The sequence below is a fragment of the Hydractinia symbiolongicarpus genome, chromosome 8 (genome assembly GCF_029227915.1).
Source record: "Hydractinia symbiolongicarpus strain clone_291-10 chromosome 8, HSymV2.1, whole genome shotgun sequence".
NCBI lineage: Eukaryota > Metazoa > Cnidaria > Hydrozoa > Anthoathecata > Hydractiniidae > Hydractinia > Hydractinia symbiolongicarpus.
The window spans coordinates 27,183,502-27,208,065 of NC_079882.1; the positions used below are offsets into that span (position 1 = coordinate 27,183,502).

Below are 24,564 nucleotides of genomic sequence, written 5' to 3' on the forward strand. Positions count from 1 at the left end.
ACAAAGAAATAACAATTAATAATATTGGAGAGTAATTATAATAATTTACACTCTTTATAAGAGAATAAAATGTTGACTTTTCCCTTTTTTGTATTTTTAGTTTCTTCAAGATGTGTTCGATGCGCTCTTTAATATTTTATCTGAGAATAATAACGATCTCTCGGTGCCAGTGTTCAAAGTTTTAGTAAGTATAAAATGTATATTTCGTTACCAGCCTTTCAGATCTTGGTGAGTTTGAAATAAATTTCGTCCCCAGCCTTTCAGGTCTTTGTGAGTTTGAAATAAATTTCGTCCCCAGCCTTTAAGGTGCCCGTTCAGCTTCAATTGAAACTTTAGCAAGTTCATGAAAATAACCGCAAAGTGGACATTCAACAAAAAACTGGAAGCTTTCTTGAAAATATAAAACATCAAATTGCTTAAATGTTGTTGTCGTGAACTCAACATACACAATAAAAGCATTTCCATAACACCTCGTTTTTTCGTATAACATGTTACTAAGAATCATCCAGGCTAAATCAGTTCTTTTCTCATTGAGCAATGGCGGAAGCCTAATCTTTTTAATAAGGCCACGTGTGTTACTTATTAAACTTAATGCATTTTGTCTGAATTACATTTTTGAAACCACGAAAACAAATTAACCAATTATAGATAACATTGATAATGGATATTTTTAATAAAAATCAAATTATCAAACTCTTGTAGGTTTCCATAACAAAGATTGTCGAGGAAGTGAAATACGAACAATTTAAATCAACACTAAGTACCTATATTGAGCAACATTTCAGTGCAGCGCTAGCATACAGGTACTCAATACGGTGCAATGTTTTCATTTAAAACACAGCCTGTATCATTCGTATATTCCTTGATTTTATTCAGGTCACTGATATACAGTTTATGTCAAGTGGTCGAAAACTGTCTGGATAGCAAGCTGAAAATTACTTTGAAGAATTCGATGCTGGTACATTAGTATTTAATTTAGAAAAACACGCCATTCCAAATATTTTCGAATTTGAGTTTGACGAAGCGAAGTGAAATTTCCAATAATTGATTTTCGCGATTTTGTTAAATTGAATATTTTGTACTCCATCGTAATAGATTCGTAATATGACAAAAAAAAAATAATAATTTCGCGATTGTAGAATAAAGACGCAAAAACGCACATTTGTCTTTGCACGATGAAAATTGTGATCCACCAATGAATTTCCTTCTTAGAGTATCATGTACATCTGCAAAACAATAATTCGTTCATACCAACTTCACAACAGGTTAGATGATGTTTCCAATGTGTATTTTCATCTTGAAAGGTGATTACATTTTCCACATCTAATATTTGTAAACCTCTTTTACAGTTCAACTGAAAATACAGAAGTGTTAAGTGATTTTAAAGAACTTCTGGAGAAATTTTTCAGGAGTATTGCAAACATGATGGGAGTGGCCAGTGAAACTCTAAATGAGACTAAGGTATACCTGGTCGCACATACTGTATTTTAATCTTTCAAACAAATGCGATAATGATATATGTTTCCGTTTTTTAGATTGACTTTTTAAGAAACTTACCTAAGCTGTGTGATGATGTTATTCTCGTGTTGACTGAGCATGAATTCAGGTATGGCTGAGCAAGATTTTAATTTGCCTCATTGACCAACTTTTTATTAACGAATCAGCTTGTTGCAAGTAATGCAAAGTTTTTGTGCGCTTATTAAATGTTTCTCTTCAAGTTGTGATCAAGGCTTATAACTTTTAGTGTTTTAGTTGAAGAGATAATTAATGCTATTCCAAAGACAGCAAGCTCGACAGTGCAAGCACAAAAACTGTTGTGTCTACAAAAAATTGTCGATAGTAATTTGTTTATCAACGCAGGTCAGTTTTTATAACTTTTCTTTTAATATCCCTTCTTCCCTTTTATTACAACTATTCTCTATAGGAGTTATTTTACCAACACGACTGCTTTTTTTGTTTGTTTGTTTGTTTGATTATATTTTTATATTTTGGTCCCACTTAATCAAAGACACTTCTGCTTCTGCTGAGGCGGTGCAATCGTTCTCGTTTATATTATTTCTGCTATTATTTTAGATGGACGTGAAATCCTTATGCCGCTCGTTTTAAAGAACTTAAGTTATCATATGGAACGAAAACAAGAGTTGATGAACTGTCTTGATCTTCTGGGAGATTGTATAACCGCTGTTCAACATTTGGGCACCGTAAGAAATTATTCCTTAGTCTATTTCGATCACACGCACCATGATAAAAATATATAAGTGTGTTTATAGTCTATTTGCTGTGGACACATGTACCGTTATAAATATACATGTGTTTTTATTTTCAGAGTGAAGTGTCAAATGACATCAGTTTGCTTAGTTCTTCCATGTTGAGTATTCTTCTCAACGTTATACTTACCATTGATCGAAGAGGACAGATGACTGTAAGATGTTTAATTTATTTATTTGTTTGTTTGTTTGTTTTTATTAATTTTTTATTCTAAGCCTTTGTCACAATATGTTATTTTTTCAGGGTTTATCTGTGGCTTGTCTACTTGGAATACTAAAATTAATGGAAAAAGAACATTACGAAAATTATTTAGAAGTTTATGAAAATAAAATTGATTTAAGAGTATGTTAACTTTTTTTTTTCACCTCCCTTTGTACACGCACTCCGCATATTGTTTTTCACTTCACTCTGTACACGCACTCCGCATATTGTTTTTCACTTCACTCTGTACATGCACTCCGCATATTGTTTTTCACTTCACTCTGTACACGCACTCCGCATATTGTTTTTCACTTCACTCTGTACATGCACTCCGCATATTGTTTTTCACTTCACTCTGTACACGCACTCCGCATATTGTTTTTCACTTCACTCTGTACACGCACTCCGCATATTGTTTTTCACCTCACTCTGTACACGCACTCCGCATATTGTTTTTCACTTCACTCTGTACACGCACTCCGCATATTGTTTTTCACTTCACTCTGTACATGCACTCCGCATATTGTTTTTCACTTCACTCTGTACACGCACTCCGCATATTGTTTTTCACTTCACTCTGTACATGCACTCCGCATATTGTTTTTCACCTCACTCTGTACACGCACTCCGCATATTGTTTTTCACTTCACTCTGTACACGCACTCCGCATATTGTTTTTCACTTCACTCTGTACATGCACTCCGCATATTGTTTTTCACTTCACTCTGTACACGCACTCCGCATATTGTTTTTCACTTCACTCTGTACATGCACTCCGCATATTGTTTTTCACTTCACTCTGTACATGCACTCCGCATATTGTTTTTCACTTCACTCTGTACATGCACTCCGCATATTGTTTTTCACTTCACTCTACACGCACTCCGCATATTGTTTTTCACTTCACTCTGTACACGCACTCCGCATATTGTTTTTCACTTCACTCTGTACATGCACTCCGCATATTGTTTTTCACTTCACTCTACACGCACTCCGCATATTGTTTTTCACTTCACTCTGTACACGCACTCCGCATATTGTTTTTCACTTCACTCTGGACATGCACTCCGCATATTGTTTTTCACTTCACTCTGTACACGCACTCCGCATATTGTTTTTCACTTCACTCTGTACACGCACTCCGCGTATTGTTTTTCACTTCACTCTGTACACGCACTCCGCGTATTGTTTTTCACTTCACTCTGTACACACACTCCGCATATTGTTTTCACGCAAATGTGAATGTAAACAACACTTTAATTTTTTGTAGGATTTTATGAAGAAATTAACCGTAGCTTTTAAAGAATTGCTGACAATGGAAATATTCCCTAAGGATTGGTTTACATTGAAAACTGCTGGGAATCAGTACGTATTTTTATTTATCGATCCTATTAAATTTTTTTTTTCTATCAGTCAACTTCAGCCGAGTTAGGCTGTCATCGTAAAAATAAATTCTTGAAGCAAACAGAAACCCCCCCCCCCAAAAAAAAAAAAAAAGAAAAGAAGTTATAATACTTTTGAAAGCGACTTGATTTTGGTCTTAAACATTTAATTTCATTCGAGGGAAATTTTCTAGCATTAAGCATATTACTTCTTTTCTTAAAAATTAGAGAAAACCATCTCGCCTTTTATAAACACATCTTGCTAACAAATGTCAGCTCTTTATGTAAAAAGCCGCATGAAACATAAGTCTAAAAAATAAATGTAACTTAGGTTTGTAACAGAACATAAAAGAGCTTTGAAAACTGCAGATTTTTGTAAAAGTTAGTGAAAACCTAGAAAAAGTCCGGGGAAATTTTAAAGTTAGGTTGTATTGTCTAATTTAGCGCGAAATAATCCTCTTTTGTTGTTGAATACAGTTTGTAACTATGTCTATTTCGATAATTTAGCGTTATTCTAACCGCTGTGCAGTATTTCTCGAAAGCATTTACAGATTACTTTCTGGAGAGTGAATATTTCGATCAACAGGTACAATTGTCTTTATACCTTAATTAAGACTTTTAATTAATCTCTTTAAACATATGAAAAAAATTATTTACTTATCTTTTACTTAGTTGTGGCAAAATTATTTCCAGTTATCAGTTCTGTTTTTAACGCAACCGACGTTGAGCTTGGAATCTTTCCCTACTGCTAAGCGAGCAAAACTTCTGAGAAGGTACTTTTTATACTTTGCAACCTCAAATTTTGTGCAGCACTACAGCATCAAACTGCTCACGTATGTTGTATCAACAGGTATGATGATATGAGACTTGTTATGGGATTCGAGATTCACGCAATGTGGGATATGCTGGGTATGCTTTAATTTCATAAATAGAAATATAATTGGTCGTGGTCACTTTCACCTTAATTATCCTTTATTTTCAGGTAACATGAAGAAATATTTCATACCTGCTTTGATTGGCGCGTTTTTAGAGATGACGCTCGTTCCTGAGCTTGGTAGGTTAACTTGTTTGTTTGTTTTCTCACGTGACTCGTAGCTGGGTTCTCAGTTCAGGCGCGCACATTGATTTGTTTTTTTCTTTGTAGAACTGCGAAAAGCTACCATTCCAATCTTCTACGACATGATGAAAGTTGAGTTCGCTGAGCACCACACTTTTAAAAGGGTACGGTTTTAGCTCCATCTGCTTGAAAAATATTTAAATTTTAATATTATTTTTTCATTTGGTAAATTTTTTTCTCAGGTGGAAGCAGAATTAATCGAGAAATTAGAACTGTTGATGAATCATAAAAAAGGAGATTTGGAATTTCAGGAATTATTTCATGAGATGTATGTTGTTATTTTTTCTTTCTTTTTGCCACAGTCATGAAAAATGTTTCGCGACAGTGACGATAATGTTTGCAACAGTAACGATATTGTTTGCGACAGTAACGATATTGTTTGTGACAGTAACGATATTGTTTGTGACAGTAACGATATTCTTCGCGACAGTAACGATATTGTTTGTGACAGTAACGATATTGTTTGTGACAGTAACGATATTGTTTATGACATTAACGATGTTAATTTGACATTAACGATGTTAATTTGACATTAACAATATTGTTTGCGACAGTAACGATAATTCATATATGACTTACACGCATTATACTCGCCCGTCATGATCAGAGGTCTGATCGGGGGGAAGCATTCTCTGGTGAGAAGGAAATACGGATGTGCTATGATAAATTTTCACCTAAGTAACGATAATGTTTGCGACAGTAACGATATTGTTTGCGACAGTAACGATATTGTTTATGACATTAACGATGTTATTTGACATTAACGATATTGTTTGCGACAGTAACGATAATGTTTGCGACAGTAACGATATTGTTTGCAACAGTAACGATATTGTTTGCGAGAGTAACGACGATGTTTTCGATAGCATTGTTAATCTATTTGCGACAGTATTGACGTGCTCACGATAGTAACGATCATTTTGTTTATGTCAGTATTGTAAATGTTTTGTACTGCTACTAGGTCACTTTTCACTGCTTGTTGCAAAACCGCTCTTTTGACTTAGATTAAAAATTAAGAGCTACTTTTTGCTTAGAATGTCGAACAAATTCACAGAGTGTCGAGATCCACAACTACACGAAGAAGGCTTGAAATCAGTTCATTCCATCACAGAACTGTTAAAACGGTTGCTTGATTACAGGTATGTGGTTAGCAGAGTGCAATGCTACTACTGTATTATTACTATTAAGTTTATAACAAAATTAACTAAAAGCGTAAATAATAAAAATAGCTTCTATAGGACTATAAAAATTGTATGCGTTATTTTTCAGAGTTGCAAACAATGATGATAGCAACAATGACCAAAAGATGTTGTGCACTGTGCGACTGCTGGTGAGAATCTAAAAAACATGATCGATTTCTTTGAAAATTTATTGTTCTTGATAAGAAGAAATGCTGACATCAGCATCAACGTGTCTTTTATCAGCAAATGATGCAACACCTCCAGCTGTCAAACTTTATTTTTTCATTGAGTTTCCAACAAGTATCGACCCCACTTTTGAGTTAGCAGAATCTATTATTACTCGTCCCGTGGAAGAATCCACTGGTTCGGTCGTCCTTTTTTTATACCGCATTGCGTGCGTCTCGCTACTTGCGGTACCATTTTGCATAACAGACAGACGTATCTACATTACATTATAGATAATGTCAACTTTCTTTTCAGGAATTTTACAAGGATCTCGGACGTCCAGATATGTATATCAAATACATTTACAAACTGGTTGAATTACATGTGTTGTGTAACAATTACACAGAAGCTGGCTTCACTTTACAACTGCATGCGTCACTCATGGATGTAAATATAATTCTTCAATTTACCCTGGTGCAATATTTCATCTCGTTTCAGATTCTTGTTAATCTTTTATTTTTTTAGTGGACAGATACTGAATTGCCAAAGTTTTTAAAATTTCCGAAACAGCAAGAGTGGCATAGAAAGGAACAGTTGTATCTAGAGATAATCGACTACCTTGATAAAGGAAAGGTATTGTTTTTTAGTACTCAAACTAATCAAGATTTTTATTTTTTTTTACATCACGCTAACTAGCTTGCTCTATTTAGACATGGGAAAGTGGTATCACATTATGTAAAGAGTTAGCTCAGCTGTACGAAAACAAAATCATCGACTACACAAAACTAAGTGAAATCTTGGTAAGGTTGTTTTCACCTTGTGTTCTACTTCTGATTGATCGCATTTTTTTTACTTACCGTGGGTCATTCTTTTTTAGCGCAAACAGGCTTATTTTTATGACAATATAATGAAGCAAATGAGACCAGCTCCGACGTATTTCCGCGTTTCGTTTTATGGGCGCGGTTTCGCGCATTATTTGAAGGTATTAAAGTTTTGTTTTTAATTAACTTAAACTCGAATTGGTTGAATGTCAGTAAACCTAAACTACTTTTTTGCAGGACCAGGTCTTGATATACAGAGGTCTGGAACTAGAAACACTTGCTGGATTTACATCTCGTATAAAAAATGAATTTCCTGGCGCTGAGGTATGTCACCTACGGTATAGTGTTTCAATTTTTGCCTTGTGTGGTGAAAGAATACAAGCTGGTAAACAATTAATTTATTTTTCTAGATCATGTACAAAAACACTCCTCCTGATGTCTCCATCGTACAGGGCATTGGACAACGTATCCTTTTAAACTTGATATGATTGTGCGAGGAATTGTATCTTATCTTATGAGCGTCTCTTTTAAGCTTTCAGTTTTCTTAACTAGCATTAGATATTCAAATATGTAATGTGAATCCTGTCACGAATGAGGGGATTTTTGAAGTTAAAACCGTCGACGAAAAAATTTCCAGGTAAATTAAAAAATGGATGTAATTTAATTTCGATACTGTAATTCTAATGTCGGTATTTTTGGTTTTTAACTGCTCGTTTTTTTTTAGTTATTACCGATCCAATGAAGTGACGCAATTTGTGTTCTCCAGACCGTACCATAAAGGAGAAAAAGACCCAGCCAATGAGTTTAAGGTAGCTTCCTTCTTCATGCATGTAGTGAAATATGTACTCTCACTTTTATCCTGTAAATTTGTACTTTATCGTAGACGCTGTGGTTGGAACGGACAAGTCATTGGACAAAGAGAAAGTTTCCCAACATTCTAAAATGGAGCACCATCGAATCTACCAGAAAGGTAACTTTGTAATGCAATGCAATGCAATGTAATTATGTACAAGAAATTGTTATACACGATTTCAAGGTATTTAATGACTTACTCATAATAGAAAGATTCTTTTAAAAACAAAAGCAGTTACTGTGGGACAATTCCCCTTAAATTATTAGAAACTGATGAATTTATTGCATTGCGCATGTCTGGTTTTTTCAGGTTGATATGACTCCAATCGAAAATGCAATCGAATCAATCTTATCGAAAAATCAGGAGCTGGTCAATATTATTGAAGAATATAAAGAAAAGAAAAATGCAAATGTTAATCGATTGAGCATGATATTAAATGGAGTCATTGATGCAAATGTTAACGGTGGTATTTCTAACTATCAAAATGTAAGGGTGTGGTGTTTTGAAAATTGAATTTTTTTTATTATTATATTTTTGTAATTCGTTATCTTGTTATTTACAGGCGTTTCTTTCGGATGAGTATTTATTTTTCAATGGTGACGACATTGACAAAGTGCAACAACTGAAGACTCTTTTACAAGGCCAGGTATGTGCTCTTTCATTAGATTATTAATTTATTTTTTTTTATTTTTGTATTTAAATATTTTTCTTGTTTTCTTTAGTCAAATATTTTGAAAGAAGGTCTGGATATTCATGAAACGTTCGCAACTGAGCAGTTAAAACCTTTTCATGAGAAAATGGTAATGATGTACTCTGCGATGAAAGTCAGTGTCGAAACTGGACAGCAAATGGAGGTTAGTCTTGAACTTCACAATACAAACATTTGCGCATAAAATTCTAAGGATGTTGATTTTTGTTTTTGTGCATAAATGTTGGGATGATGTGAACAAATAGCTTAAAAAATTTTCAGAATTTGTCTTTCTTAAACTAGCCTTTATTATATTTTATTACTCTCTACAGAATGTACTGGCACGTCCGAATTCAATTAACTTAACGGGGTACGTTGAATTATTGCTTCTCTGTGTTTAAAATTATTTTATTATTCATAACCCGTTTGGTTTTTTGGTTTAACAGAACTGCACCAGGACGGGCTTCGCCAAAAACCAACTCGCCTAGGAACTCACCACTTGAAACTCGTCGCGTCGGTAACAATCTAACAAAAACGTCGTCGGATGGTGAAATTACCCCCAGAAGAGAAAAGGTAGGCGCTAACACATCGAGTAAAATGTGCTAAATGTCTCTTTAATAATAGCCGTCTTCTGTCTGTCTCTGCGCGGATCCCTGCTTAGTTAGAAAATGATGTTACGGAAACACGAATATCAAATGCGATATATTTTTATCCACTTTGTTGCGACGGGTCATTTATGGACGGGTAAACCCGTGGATTTTTCCACTAGTCTCTTTAAAATAATAGCCGTATCATGTCTGTCTTTGCGCGAACCCCCCGTTAAGATAGGAAGACGTGCTACGGAAACACGAATATTAAATACGATATATTTTTTAGCCGCTTTGTTGCGACGGGTAAATTTTAAAGGGCGGGCGAACCCGTGGATTTTTTTCACGGGCTAACGACTAGTTTAAACTATAATAGGCTAAGGACTTGAACATGTGAATGTTTATTTTAGACCCCGGGTAAAACCATATCAACGTCTCTTCAAAACATGTTTCGTCGCAGTAGTGTACCACACATGGCATCCGGTGAAAGCACTCCCGACAGGTAAGTCTTTTTGCTCACAAGAATTAATTTGTTAATACCCGTATTTTGTTCGAAGTATACACAGAATAGAGTTACCCGGATATAAACGACGGGCGATAATTCAAGGACCGGAACATGTATGATAGACGAACCCGCGGACTTTGCATGGGCTAATGCCCAGTGAATATAATTCTTAGTGTCTGCGTGTTTTTTATTTCAGTAAAAAGGCCCCACCGCTACCCCCTCGCCGTACTTCAGTGCCATCAGTAACTGGTGAAGAGGATTTGCAGTCGTCACCGACAATACCTTCGGATATTCCACCTGCAGCTCTAAAAAGACTTGGTCTCCAACAAGCTGGTTTGACTGCTGTAAGTTTATAATGATTTAAATGATAACGCTTTCGAAAGATAGGAAAAGTGTAAATTAAATTTTTTCTTTTCAGTCTGCACCAAGTTTAGCCTTTATAAAAGAAGAAGAAGCCCCTTCCCTTCCACCTCGACAGAAGCGCCACACAGGCGAAGAGTCTCATAGTACTTTTTTTACAGAAGTCGTTAATTCCCTGGAAGTGAACCGCGACAGTGTATTTGACAGTTCAGAAAGTTCATTTGGAAGCAGCCAGAATGTAGATGATAGTCAAGTGCCATCTTCACGTACCAGTAGCACGGACGGACGTGATGACGGTCTAAACTCGCGAACTCTTGATGGGTTTAAAGAGCCAACTTCAACTGATTTACAAAATATGAAATTATATGGTAACATTTCACATGAAAAAATTGACGATAAAGATTTTTATGATTCTCCTAAAGAACTTGTTCCAATTATGTATTTCGGAGATGATGCCCCGCCCGTGCCTGCCCCTCGAAATATTCAAGGAACTCGAGAAAGACCGAAGGTTCCAGCACGAAGATCTGTCACGCAAGTTGATGTAAACAATCAAGGTGAGGAGGAGGATGATGAAAATGACTCTCCACCGCCCTTACCTCGAAAATCTTCTTTTCGAAAAATAAGTTAGTTCAGTTTAACTCATAATTTTGTGTGTTTTATATTTAGTTGATAAACAATTGTAAATTTAAATTCGAATTTGTCTTTTCAATATTTATCTCTTTTTGTGTGTAATTAAATTATCTGTCTTCTTATAAACTTTTTAACAACAAAGAAATCATGCTTACCGTTTTATTGCCGAGACTAGAGTAAGTCTTGTCAGTTAGGTGTGTAAAAAAAGTGAATTATTTTTTACTCTGTTATTGTTTATATTTTCAGATAGAATATTTAAAGCAAAACACGTAATTGTTTGATTTTTTTTCAAATTTCTATTTTTGATTTGTTTTTATACCAGCAATTTTGTATTTTTTTTATAATGCTTTCAACCTCGTCCAAACGCAATAATTTTCAGTTAAACGGATTCTTAACTTAGAGAAACATTTCTTAAGGACTTAACACGGATGACCCCGTTTGCGGTTGTCCATAAATAAGGTTTTCATCCGATTTCCCGGATTTTTTCCCGGGAATCGCGAAAAATACACGAAATTTAACCCTAATTATTTTTAAACACTGAACTTATATTTTTTGGTTAATTTTTTGTCGATATATTGTACATAATTTTACATCGGTTTAGTACCAAAATATGCAGAATGAAACTAATGGTTTTTTCTCCGACATATTTAAAAAGATTTTAAATGTGTAAGATTGATGCAATAACTATACAACTGCCGTTGTTAAATACTTCAACAATGTGATTTTGAATGTACCCCTAAGTAAGAGTATTATTGGCCCAATTTTTCCTCCTAAAAACTATTTGTATTGGAATAATTTTTCGCTGAAGGATTTTTTTAAAAATAATGATTTTATTGGCGTGTGCGTTCTAAAGATGAATAAAGGTCAAAGTTGCACGAAAATTCCAGAGAAGCGCCACACAACAAACAGTCAACAAATTGAGTTACAGATGGTTTCAATGACCACACCGTCAGAAATTATCAGTGTCTCTATACTATAATTTCTTTTATTGAGTTTGTTCAGGTGGAGGCTGTGTCACTTGTGTTGGCCCGACATCCACCCTCGTCTTGAAGGTTTTTTGCCTTTTTCATATGAGAAAAGACTGAAAATTACCCTGGTATCGTTGAGCGATTTTGGCTAAAATATGGCCAGATTATGCGATCGCGTCATAAGGAAAACGTTTATTTATGCAATCAAAAAATAGCAGAACTTTAGCGCCAGTATTTTTATTCCAGCAACAAAAAACGTAAACATATTGTCACGACTAAAAATACCTGAAAAATATCTTAACAGCGTACTATAGCTGCAATCCCCTAAATATATTGGGTGGCCAATTTTGACCCCCACAAATAGTTATTTTTATCCTAGGTTCTCGCAATTTGAACTAATGAAAGTTCACTTGTCAATGTTTACAAAGGACTTAGATTGTCAGATTAGATCCGAACTATCAAAATGCATCTAAAATAGGTAGCACTTCAACTCGTCCCCAGGGGTTCTTCCCTTTATAACATCGAGGCCAGAGGCTTTGACATCAGGCAACAAACCCTGAGGAACAGGATGCCGTCTGGGACGAATGGCGAGTTAAGGCTGTTTCCCAACTAAATGGCCGAAAAGAGTGACTTTGCTGATGTTCTTTGCCAACTTTTTTTTACCAAAAGGCAGCCGGGAAAATGTAAGAATGTCAGACGAAAAACTTAGTTTGTGGGGGAAACAGAGCTAATATTGAGCAGACGGCGTACGTACTTAAAATAGGGAAAATTAATAACAAAAAAATTTTAAAAAACTGAAGAGAGAAAAATTGGTAATTATCCTATTATGTAACGAGAAAGTAAGGAATGAAATTTCAGTAATGCGTATTTATTTGCAAATACATCACGGATTCGGCTAGAGTCGAAAGCTAAATTTACAGTCAAAGCTTTTGAACTGTCATTTGTCAACGGAGGTTGGCATCAAGTTTTTTTTCATATAATATAGAATTCAAGGACGTATCATTAAAATAAAAATGTCTATGAATTTTGCAAAAAAAAATGATACGCCTAGGGTGTTACCTTGTTTTGAAATTTGACTCCATAAAGACGATAATGCAAATAAAAGGATATGTAACCGCTATGTATTTAAATATTATCAATTGCTAAAAAAATAATACAATTTACTTCATCGTGTTCATCAATTTGTTTTCTTATGTATACTTGCCACAACATTCGACCGTATACTCGATCGGTCGGCAACACTCCCCATCGAGACTTTATGAATTCATCACAAAAAAACTATCAGTTTTACGTGGTTAGACAGAAAACAGCTCTCCTTCTTTGCGATCAATTCCATATCGAAGTGCCGGTAGAAAGTTAAAAAATTCCATCCAATTCTTAAAGAAGCCACGGTCATAAGGATTTCTAAATACGCCTTGATCATCTCGCAAATAGGTATACCTTTTCATATTGATCCTCTCGTTTGTCGTCAGGTTTATCGAGATCATAAGAAGCTGTGAAGAAAACACAAATATGAGTTGTGGAGTTCAAAGCAATTTCAAATGGGATACTTAAAGAGTACAAAATGTTGGACTTTGGAGCTTTAACGACACTGTTTTTGAAATTTTGCGACTAAAATATAAGGCCACCGCCCAAAAAAAAGACCTGGAACGAGCAAACAAATGTCATTTTGGTATAATTAGTCAATTCACCTTTATATTATCTATACATTCATAAAGTTTGAATGCACACCTCTTAACACGTCAAAAAGTACCGATGACAGAAGAACGTCAAATTTAGCTATTCCTAAATAAGACATCATCAGTTTATGCAGCATAATTAAATCAAATATTTTTAAGAATATCTTGAGCACAAGGAGCTTTTTAGTCCAATCTAATTCTATATTTTGGGATCTCTTTAAATTTTTTTATTTCAGTAACGTGCACTAAATCGACTGACAACATTTAAGTTTTAACAATGCGCGAGAGCGGAGATTTAAAACTTCGCAGTTCACTTAGTCAGCTACTTACTGTAGAAGAAAACTACTTGAATTTTGCGTCTTTCGCGAATTTATAGATATTAGCAAGTTATGACAAGCCTCACTCGAAAAGTCGTTGCTGTTGTAAAATATTATATTTTACGAAAATTATAATTATTATATTTTGACAAAAAAACGAAGATATTCTTAACTTACGTACTAATCTATTTTCAACACGTGACGATGAAAAATAACTACTCAGAAACACAAGGATAAACAATTTAAGGAAATCTTAAAAGAAATAGATAGTTCCGGTCTAAATTTTAAGTTAATTAGGAAATTTTAGGTGTGGCCACTGTGAAAAAACCCAAATTTTTGGCCTCGCGGAAGCTTATGTTCTTAAACTAAATCATTCTTTCTAACTCATCTTTACAGACTGGAACTGTCAAGAAAAGAGAAGTAATGGTAAGTAAATGTCACGGTTAATATCTTACTTGTGTAACTAGAAGAAAAGACATCATTGGAACGAAAACAATATACAGCAACGCAAATACAACGCGAAGAGGAGTCCAACCAAATTCGTTCAACACTTGCTTGGCCAGAAAAAATGCAAAATATGATGCAATCACTGATGATGCTAAGTACAGGATGAAGTATACTCTAAAATAGATAATATTTTAAAAACATTAAAAATATGAGATCAAAACAGTAAAAAGAGGACAAATGTTCTACAATCGTAAGAAGGAATGAAGGGAAGTTTTAACATCCTTGGGGATTCCATCCTAACGGCTGTTCCTCCCCACGACTGTAACTGTTACATTACCTGTTTTTTGCTCCAATGCAATTATATGCAAAATTGCAATGGTGATCCATATAGTTGACGCAACGGCCACACACGCGACAATGTTTAGCGCGCTGAGGACGCACTAGACGACACGTGTGACACAGTCTTGTCAAAGGATTATTTTCAGAATCAGTCTCCCACTCCTTATGCAGGGATACCTGTAATACACACGCAATTTAATTTTCTGTTAAATCGAAAAACAAAACAAAATAATCCAAGCATAACATTCACTATACAAAAGGTAAGGGTATAAATACACTTACTTGTTTTAACGCTAAATCATAACCTTCTGTATGTCTTTCTAAATACCCAGGGTCCGTCCTAGCAGTTTTTAGAAAGAAATACCACATGGGAATATTCAACAAAAGAAAGATAACGTTTGTTGATTGAAAGTTTGACCATAGATATGAAAACTGAAATAAATAAATCAATAAATTTACTGTTACTTCCACGTTCCACATTTCCACGTACTTGAGCAAACCGATAGCAGCAATATACTCAACAATAACAACAACAAACTTACTTGGTAGAAATACATTGGGTAACTGAAGAAAATGAGACAGATCATGTAAAATACGAGATGGCGCTTCTCACCCCCTAACATGTTGAAAGCTTTCTTGCTGCAAAAAAAAACAAAAAAACAACAACAAACAAAATTTACAATGAATACCTGCACCTGCACGCACATCAGTGCATTAATGAACCAAGTTAACATACCAAAAGCTGCAATATGTTTCCATTTTGATGGTTTTCTCCAAGTAAGAAATGATATCTTTATAATTTCTACCTTTTGCTAAATCTAGTGCTGATTTGCCGTTGTTGTCTTTCAAAAATAAATCAGGCTCCTAAACGATTGTCACAAAAAACGCATGTTACCTTATTTACCTTTATAGATATCAACAAAATGCAATAACAGAAGATGGTGAGGAAGTAAGATCTAACCTGCATGGTGATGAATCGCACTGTTTCCAAACTGCCACTCAAACATGCTAAATGGAGTGGAGCCTAAAAACATAGAAAATAACGATGCTCAATTTCGCATCCCATCAAAAATTAGAACCTGTCTTAATATCAGATACTTAGAAGACAACTAAACCTTACAATTGAGGCGGCATTACAGTGAGATAGTTGACTTGTGGCACTGTAATGCTCCAATAATTCCTATATTTCAACACATTATCAAGACATGCTGCTATCCATACACAAAAGATAATTTACATACTGAAAGTTTTAGGTACAGAAGAAAAAATGTACTGATAATGTTTCTTTGACAATTTTCTTTACATCATAAGATCAATTATCATGTTCCTAGTATAAATTATCTTGCATAAACATGATGGTCTTACCTGACCGACATCGTCTTTCTGTTTCGCGTTGAATCCACTGTAAACCAACAGCTGTGCTATCTCTGCATGACCTAAACACAATAACAAGAAAAATTGTAAGTACAGTGGAATATCAAAAAATGTCGTTTAACCTTACTAATGCAAAAACTAATTTCTACCTTTAAACGCAGCCCAATGTAAGGCTGTGTCACCATCAATATCTGTAAAATCTTTCCGAGCACCTTTACCTATCAAATATCCAACTAGCATAGTTTGACCATATTGAGTTGCAATAATTAAAGGAGTGCAACCACGGTTGTCTGTTGTGTTGATTGAAACGCCATGCTGAAGTAATAAATCCACAGTCAATATATGGCCGTTAACACATGCCCAATGCATTGGTTTTGGTGCAAGTTCATTGCTACTTGGTTTATCCAAAGGAGCGTTGCATTGTATAAAATAACGAATGACATTGTTATGTCCAGCAAGACATGCCCAATGCATGGCAGTATGTCCTCTTTCATCTTGCTCCAAGAGTATTTCGATGCCACTCTTTTCTATGATTTCTTGACATCTTGCTAAATCCCTATCAATACAAAACACACAAGTTGAATGAATTTGCCACGCCCAAAAAATGCCTTTTGTGAAGATTAATTTTAATGAATTAGCACTGCTAACATACTTTGTGAAGATTTTTTTTGTGAATGAACCATTTTATCATTTTAATTTCTGCAGATTTGAGTCAAATTCGCAAAATAAGTTTTGCAAAACTTTCTCTTGTATATAATTTGTACTCTTTAAGGTACATTATACCAATCTGGAGCTATTGGCGTGCATCACTAAGATATTGTCATAGGTAGTATAGTGGGTTTATCTGAGACTCCCAGTTCTGGGGACTATAGATGAAATTTCACTCGCTGTCAGGCAGTATGGTACCAAGCACAAAGTAGCTCTACTTCAATTTAAGTACATCATTTATACCCGCCCAACTTCATCCAAGTCCAACCAAGGTGGACCATTTACAGTTGAGTTTACACACAGATATTGTATAATAAATCTTCATCTACACTAGTTGGCTTCTAATTACAGTTTTTACATATGTCAAGATATCATCAAAAGCATGTCCACACTGCTATTTTGCAATTTTGTGCCACCAAAGGTAGATTGGGTAAACTAGAAAAACGATTAAAATGTGTCTACCTTTCTTGGGAAAGAGAAGAATATTCAATGAATAATTTACTCATCAAAAACGATGCCATATTAGTTTTCAAAGCCTTGAAACACATTGCTCCTGATTACATGCGCTCAAAATTCCTTTTGAAAAAATAATCATTAAACAAGAGGAGCTTCAAAAAACAGGTTCACACTTCCCTTGGTCAACACTGAATTTGGCAAAAAAGCCTTCCCATTTAGAGCTGCAAAAGTGTGGAATAATCTTCCAGACCAAGTGACCTGTGATGAAAGTCTGCTTTCGTTTAAGACTTCTATCTCTAATGTATTTGGCAAATTCTAATGGAGATCATTTTTTAACTTTTTAATTTTATGTTCTTTTTCTTTTCAATTTTCACAGATTATAAATGTTACTATGTTCGATTGAGCTGAGGCAGTGGGCAAGGTATAAGCTTTTTGGATTGGTAATAGTGATGGATATGGAGGAGTTGGCATATTCGTTGCAGAGAAGTGGGTAGAAAAAGTAATAGATGTTATGCGTGTTAATAGTCGTATTATAGTGATAAAGTTTTTGATAGGTAATAGGATTGTCACTTTTCTGTCAGTTTATGCTCCACAGTGTGGACTCAGTGAGGAAGATAAAGATAAGTTTTATGATTAGTTAATAGCAGTCACATCAAAGTTTGGAGACACTGAACTTGTTATGGTGGGCGGCGACTTTAATGGTTATGTTGGGAAGTCATCTGAAGGTTATAGAGGTGTGCATGGAGGCTATGGATTTGGGAGCAGAAATAAGGAAGGGGAGAGATTGCTTGAGTTTGGAATGGCACCGGACATGGTGGTTTGCAACACATCATTCAGTAAGAGACAGAGTAGGCTGATAACATATGAGTCGGGTGGTTGTAAGACACAGATAGATTACTTCCTAGTTAGAAAGTCAGACAAGAAAGTGGTGAAGGACGTTAAAGTTATATCGGGGGAAGAGTGTGTTTCCCAGCATAGGTTGCTGGTTTGTGATATTATCTTGAAGAGTGTTAAAGAAGCCAAGGGAAAGTACAGGCCCCGTCGAAAAGTCTGGAAGCTGAAGGAAGAGATTGTAGCAAGACAATTTAGTGCAAAAGTTCAGCAGTTAGCCCACAATGGTCAATGTGATAGTGACAATGTTGAAAGTACTTCGACTACTTTGAAGAATTGTCTTCTAGAAGCTTCTGATGATACCTGTGGGTGGACGGACCAGCTAGACATAGACAGACCTGGTGGTGGAATAATGAGGTTGACCCGTGTATAAAGGAAAAGAGGAAACTTTGGAAAGAGTGGAAGTCAGGTGGTAGTAAAAATATTTACTTAGAAGCTAAGCATCGCGCTCGTACAGCAGTGTATAAGGCAAAATCAGAAGCAGAGAGAAACAGATTTGCAGATGTGTAAAGAAGGGAAGACCAGCGCAATGAGGTATTCAAGATAGCAAAGCAAATGAAGAAGACTAATGAAGATGTTGTAGGTGAGAAGTGTATACGTAATGATGAAGGTGTTTTGGCTAGCACAGAGGATGAGAAAAGGGTAGCTTGGAAGAATCATTATCAGAGGTTGCTTAACACTGAGTTTGATTGGGACGAGGATAATTTGTCTGATGATGATGTTGTAGAAGGGTCAGCTATGCAGGTCAAGACAGAATGGGTAGTGGAGGCAATTAGGAAATTGAAGATTAGCAAGGCTGCAGGAGTATCAGGTATTGTTGCAGAGACGGTAAAAGCATATGGATATATTGGAGTTGAGCTTATTACAAGTCTTGCTAAAGGATGGTGCTATTCCGAGTGAGTGGCAGTCGAGTGTATTAGTGAATTGTTTCAAGGGCAAGAGTGATGCATTAGAAAGGGGTAACTATAGAGGTTTGAAGTTGGTTGATCAAGTAATGAAAGTTATTGAAAGAGTGATTGATAAGTTACTTAGAGAAAGAATTGATATAGATAAGATCCAATTTGGTTTTGTTCCAGGGCGTGGCACTACAGATGCAATATTTTTACTCAGATAGCTTCAGGAAAAGTATTTAGGAAAGAGAAAGAATCTCTATTTTGCCTTTGTAGATTTAGAGAAAGCTTTTGATAGAGCAAAGTTATTTGGTGGGCTATGAGAAAATTAGGTGTGGATGAGTGGCTAGTTACGATGGTACAGTCTATGTACAGCAATGCTAGAAGTCGTGTCAGGATTAACGATTCACTTAGTGATGAATTTAGTGTAAATGTTGGTGTACATCAGGGTTCTGTACTTAGTCCTTTGTTGTTTATTCTAGTCTTAGAAGCACTGTCGATGGAGTTCAGAACAGGTTGTCTATGGGAGTTATTGTATTCAGATGATTTGGTTCTCATAGCACAGTCGATGGAAGAATTAGTTGAAAAGTTTGAGAAGTGGAAGAAAGGACTAGAAGAGAAAGGGCTAAAGGTAAACACAGCAAAGTCTAAAGTCATGATTAGTAGCATTGCAGCCAAGTGTGACCTTGTAGTTGGAAAGTGGCCTTGTGGAGTTTGCAGGAAAGGGGTTGGTAGTAACTCAATTTTTTGTCAGACTTGCAAGCATTGGGTACATAAGAAGTGTAGTAGTATTAGTGGAAGGTTAAGAGCTGACATTCAGTTTGTATGCAAGCGTTGCAAAGGTGAGATTATAGAGAATGAAGTATTTCCAGCTTTAATGATGTACAACAGTGGCTCGTTAGAGATAGTTGAGAACTTCTGTTACTTAGGTGATATGTTGGGCAGTGAAGGGGGTGTTGGAAGAAGTGTTACTTGTAGGATAGGTTCTGCTTGGAAAAAGTTCAGAGAGTTACTTCCTTTGTTGACTAGCAGAGTCCTGTCAATTGAGATAAAAGGTAGGTTGTATGAGGCCTGTGTAAGAAGTGTTATGTTGTACGGTAGTGAGACATGGGCAGTGAAGCAGGAAGATCTTGATCGTTTAGAAAGGAATGATATGAGAATGGTTAGGTGGATGTGTAACGCCAGTCTGAGAGACAGAAAGAGTTCAGATGAGCTAAGAAGCAGGCTAAGTCTCTGTAGAATTAAAGATGTTATCCAGATAAGAAGATTGAATTGGCTGGGGCACTTGGAAAGAATGGAGGAGGATAATTGGGTAAGAAAGTGTAGAGACTTGATAGTTCCTGGGGCAAAGCCCAGAGGCAGACCGAGAAAGACTTGGCAGGAGGTTATAAGGACAGACTTGATACAGAGGAAGTTGAGTTTAGATCTAACACAGTCTAGATCAGATTGGAAGAGGGTCATTAATATACCCCGTCCAACACATGCTAGCATAGAAAACGGACGTTAAGCCGAGAATGATGATGATGATGATGATGAGTTCTAATCTTAAACCCTAACCCTAACATGCAATTTTATTTTTTTCACACAAAGCTAAATGTTATATTTCACATATAAATGGAAACAAATGAAATAAAAACATTGTTTTAATATTCAGATGCTCGACCTAAGAACAAAAAGCAGCGATATAAATGCTTTTTTAGATCGCGTTATAAAAGTTTAAGAACGAAAAACGGCAATAGAAACGGTTTTTTGGATTGCGTTTCAAAAATTCAAGAATGAAGAACGTCGATAGAAAGGCTTTTTTAGATCGCAGGTTTAAAATTTAAGAACGAAGAATGGCGATAGAAATGCTTTTTAGCTCGAATCGCAAAACAAAATGTTCTCACAATGAGTGTTTAGATCTATCAAGAATGTCAAAAGTTAGATTTTTAGATTTTTCTTTCTTTAGTATTAAAATTTAATTTGTTTTCGAAATTTTATCGTGAAGCGAAAGTCCTGAAAGTAGGGTTTTTCCGTTTGTGCTGTTAAACGTTGCTTTTTATAAGAAGAATTTTTAAAAGTTTTACATGCTTCGATGATAAGAAATATTACTAAAAGTTTTAAAAAGTAGCAGCAATAGTTTTTTTAAATGTGACGATTCCAGGGAATTTGATAACAAGCTATAATTATCGATCACTATTTAGCGATAATTCATAAAAAAGGGACAGAATTATCGATAAATAAAATAAGTGTTTTGTTCATTCTTTTTTCTAAAATACTACATTTCAATACCCTTCACTATCTTTAACACATGTTACATGTGACAACAAAAGGATTCATCAAATCTTATTGTTATGACTCGCGACAACGATAACAATAGAAAGCAATTAAGTTTGTGTGTAAACAAAAGATATGTTAACGTTCTTTATGTAGACATGAGACCGTTACGTCGTAAAACTCGCATACATGTAAAGTTACATACTGTAATGTGTTGTCTTATCAAAATAACAATTTTTTTACTGGAGTGCCCCTTTAATTGAAGGTAGAAATGTAACGTCAGCATTTATGACATCATAAGTTCTCAATATTTAAATCCTAAACAAAAGAAGTTTTTTAAAAAATTCCAAAGGACTTAATAAACAACTTAAAAAAATATCATAATGCAGGAATTCCTTTAAAAATTGTGAAGTTAACGAGTTGCAAGAGTCGCTAGATCTGTTTGTTTAGATAATCAGGTACTTAGGTCAATATATGGTAGCATTTAAAAAAAAAGATCTAGTTTGGAAACTTTGTTTAGCTATACTTTTGGATGGAGATTTTTCCTGATGGACCCATCGAGTTTTTAATGTAAATGGGTCAATTTTAATGTAAATGGGTCAATGAGGCATGTCTTACCCAATTTGGATGATGCGGATTCACTGGATTTGGAAAATATTACCTAATTAAATAATACTTACCCGCTGGGCTAAATACTGTCTTTTATAAGGGTGCCAATATATACTAGGGTAGTAGCGTATGACCCGCCAACTCCGTGAATCCGATAACTCCATGAAACTGCTTTCGAAGCCTACAACAACTTACAACAGCTCTGCCTACCATTTTTAATGAATGAATTCGATTCGGGGGGTTTGATACTACAACTTAATCATTTTAGGGGAGTCGGAAATCGCGCATGACGAAAATTTGGCGGTAAGTTCAGCCAGCTATACCTTTTTGTGATTTTCAAGTCAAGCGCGACAGCGGCCATTTTTGATATATTTTGTTATCTCACTTAATTGATAATAATTATGGTCATGTTATACCTCTGAGGGCCCAATGAGTCGAGAATGTTTTCTAATGAATATTATAATTTTAAAATTATTTTTGCTAGTCATCAGAAAGTAAGAAAACGCGTTTTTCAAATTTCACGGAGTTGAAGGATCTATCACGGCTTTATTGGATGATAGTACATGTCGGATCCGGCTTATTTGTCCACTAATACGTGGGTTTTTTTTCTTGTCATACCCCCCCCCCTTCCCTGAACAGTTCGCGACAGATAGCGCTACGATAATAAAGGTTTGAAATAAGGGGCCTTCGAAAATTTTTTTCGGGCCCTGTTAGCAGGATATCACCGCTAAGATTTGGACCCCCTCCCCCCCCCCCCCTCTTTTAGCGGATTTCCGTCTGTGAAATACACACAAATACACACAAAAAATTTTCGAAGGCCCCTATCCCATGTTGACGATATGGATAGCTATAAGGACGTCAAATGTGTTTTTTTTCACGGAGTTGGCGGATTATACGCTATGTATATACACTATATGGAAATAAAAAATCGCCTAAATGGGAGATGCTTTACTAAGTAAGCTACTATCCTAATTTGGCATGATAGTCCAATTTGCAGAGTTGTCCCCTGCCCTCTTTACCCAACGCTGGCCACACTGAAATAATTTTGATCTATTAATAGTGATTCAAAATTACTTACCCAAGTTGTGCAGCACGATATATATCAAGTGACTGAACTTTAAACTCTGGGGTAGGTCCATGACTGTGTCCATGACCAACAGAGGCAGATAAACTTTCAAGATCAGATGTATGTACGTCAGCCATCTTTATTCTTTGCGCTGATGTGATGACTATTTTATACGGTGCCGAATCTTGAATTTGCCGGGAAACTGCGCGAAGTTCTCCTCGAGTTCAGCACAATTCGTCCCCCAAAGAATCGCCCTTCTATGTCAGAAAAGATACAAGAAACCTGGGACGAGTTTGGGATCTCAAAGCTACGATATGATAAAAATAGAATATACACATCCAGTGAATAAAAAAAGTTAAAATTTGGAAAAAAAAAATTGTATGCGCAGGCTGCATAGTTTATTGGAAATAAAGAAAAATTGTTGTGATTTTTTTGTATTTTTAAATAAAGAAGGCCACCACTATAGAAGAAACCAAACATGTCGATGCCCTACACACTTTTTAAAATAAAAAAGACAACATGTTGTGTTCACTAACATTCCGTTACATGAAACCATTGATATTTGTATTGAAAATTTATTTGAGGACAAGGAGATGGTTAATAGGTGATTTTAAAAAACTTATCATTAGCTACTGATACTTCTTGTTTCATTTTGACAGTCAATTAAATAAACAAGTCGGCGGTGTTGCCATGGGCTAACCCTTTTGGTCCCCAGTCCTCACAATGCATTTTTATCACACCATAAAAAGACTTGGATATATAACTGGCTGTCAAAATTTAGACTTGTTCTTTTCTTATTTTCTGATCACTCTCTTTCCAAGACTAATCTCAGTCAACACATAAACATAAATCTTAATTTAGAATGTGCATTTAACAATCGTCTTTCATTTCTGTTAATTGTTGAGACCACTGGGTTTTTACTTCTATTTATAAAAACCCCACATTTAGTGGCGCTTTAAGCAATTATCGTAGCCATTTGCTTGATGAATATAAGTATTTAGTTTTAACTCTGATTTTCAGAATATTTAATAATGTTTCGGAATTTCTATAGATTTCGTTATTAAGGTACACTAAACTACGATCACACTTAGTCAGTTTTAATGACCACGCTTTTAAGACCCTGTGTTCAAATCTCGTTCATCGATTCTAAAGCGCGTTGTTAGCCAGATCTAAAAAATAAACATTTTTTTTTTGACTTTTTCAAAGTCCAGGCCGAGTTATGACTTTTCTCAAAATTTTAGTGTCTAAAACGTACTAGAACTGGAAATAATGGTATTAAATATATTCAATTTATTGTTGTTGTTTCCCAGTCGTCGTATTTAACGACCTTATTCGTAAAATGATCTTGTAAAACCGACCTTATTTGTAAAATGATCTTGTAAAACCGTAGGTAAATAAACGGCCTTAACTTAAAATGAGCACTGAGATGGAGATGATGGGTGAAATGTCATCTATTACGGTAAAACTAGTAAAACATCTATTACTTGTCAACATATCATAACTGTACTAACGTACCAAGTTCCGCCACCGCAGATACTAATTTTGATTTAAACAAAAGGCGAGCTTGTTTAGTCGTGGGGACTAGCCTATCCTCAATAAAAATATTGCATCAATGCCTGTGTATCTATTTTCGGATATCATTTCATAATGTTGTCCCTACGGACAAAGTCATACGATTTATGTCCATGTTTTTGTTTAAACTCTTTGTACTTGAACGGTTGACATGTCGTTAGAAATATAAAGAGATATTTTATTAAAAAAATAATTGTTTTTTTCCTTCGCTCATTGCACTACAAGTTAGATAAT

At 35.3% G+C, this 24,564-nt stretch overlaps 2 protein-coding genes across 3 annotated transcripts in view; one reads left to right on the plus strand and one right to left on the minus strand.

Annotated features, from left to right (window-relative positions):
- The window catches only part of LOC130655077 (dedicator of cytokinesis protein 3-like), a 56,333-nt gene extending 44,952 nt beyond the window's left edge, over window positions 1-11,381 (plus strand). For both annotated transcript variants that reach the window (XM_057457779.1, XM_057457778.1), the window contains 36 exons: window positions 101-184; window positions 703-803; window positions 877-958; window positions 1,213-1,265; window positions 1,350-1,461; window positions 1,536-1,606; window positions 1,745-1,860; window positions 2,074-2,201; window positions 2,327-2,422; window positions 2,512-2,610; window positions 3,740-3,834; window positions 4,359-4,437; window positions 4,524-4,624; window positions 4,702-4,760; window positions 4,834-4,905; window positions 4,996-5,072; window positions 5,151-5,236; window positions 6,003-6,107; window positions 6,238-6,298; window positions 6,630-6,761; window positions 6,840-6,947; window positions 7,025-7,114; window positions 7,192-7,296; window positions 7,373-7,459; window positions 7,546-7,600; window positions 7,694-7,772; window positions 7,860-7,944; window positions 8,019-8,105; window positions 8,298-8,474; window positions 8,551-8,634; window positions 8,711-8,842; window positions 9,009-9,046; window positions 9,123-9,249; window positions 9,674-9,765; window positions 9,965-10,112; window positions 10,187-11,381. In XM_057457779.1, the coding sequence (XP_057313762.1) occupies window positions 101-184; window positions 703-803; window positions 877-958; window positions 1,213-1,265; window positions 1,350-1,461; window positions 1,536-1,606; window positions 1,745-1,860; window positions 2,074-2,201; window positions 2,327-2,422; window positions 2,512-2,610; window positions 3,740-3,834; window positions 4,359-4,437; window positions 4,524-4,624; window positions 4,702-4,760; window positions 4,834-4,905; window positions 4,996-5,072; window positions 5,151-5,236; window positions 6,003-6,107; window positions 6,238-6,298; window positions 6,630-6,761; window positions 6,840-6,947; window positions 7,025-7,114; window positions 7,192-7,296; window positions 7,373-7,459; window positions 7,546-7,600; window positions 7,694-7,772; window positions 7,860-7,944; window positions 8,019-8,105; window positions 8,298-8,474; window positions 8,551-8,634; window positions 8,711-8,842; window positions 9,009-9,046; window positions 9,123-9,249; window positions 9,674-9,765; window positions 9,965-10,112; window positions 10,187-10,756 (3,873 nt within the window). In that variant the 3' untranslated portion in view covers window positions 10,757-11,381. The remainder of the gene's footprint in view (window positions 1-100; window positions 185-702; window positions 804-876; window positions 959-1,212; window positions 1,266-1,349; window positions 1,462-1,535; window positions 1,607-1,744; window positions 1,861-2,073; window positions 2,202-2,326; window positions 2,423-2,511; window positions 2,611-3,739; window positions 3,835-4,358; window positions 4,438-4,523; window positions 4,625-4,701; window positions 4,761-4,833; window positions 4,906-4,995; window positions 5,073-5,150; window positions 5,237-6,002; window positions 6,108-6,237; window positions 6,299-6,629; window positions 6,762-6,839; window positions 6,948-7,024; window positions 7,115-7,191; window positions 7,297-7,372; window positions 7,460-7,545; window positions 7,601-7,693; window positions 7,773-7,859; window positions 7,945-8,018; window positions 8,106-8,297; window positions 8,475-8,550; window positions 8,635-8,710; window positions 8,843-9,008; window positions 9,047-9,122; window positions 9,250-9,673; window positions 9,766-9,964; window positions 10,113-10,186) is intronic.
- Window positions 11,382-12,825: 1,444 nt separating this feature from the next.
- On the minus strand, window positions 12,826-22,946 carry LOC130655081 (uncharacterized). Its single transcript, XM_057457782.1, has 10 exons — window positions 22,771-22,946; window positions 16,032-16,438; window positions 15,874-15,944; window positions 15,470-15,532; window positions 15,245-15,372; window positions 15,051-15,147; window positions 14,791-14,940; window positions 14,507-14,685; window positions 14,178-14,343; window positions 12,826-13,219 (listed from the first exon to the last, which is right to left on the minus strand). The coding sequence occupies exons 1-10, from the start codon at window positions 22,893-22,895 to the stop codon at window positions 13,022-13,024; spliced, it is 1,584 nt and encodes a 527-aa protein (XP_057313765.1). The 5' UTR covers window positions 22,896-22,946; the 3' UTR covers window positions 12,826-13,021.
- Window positions 22,947-24,564: the final 1,618 nt, after the last annotated feature.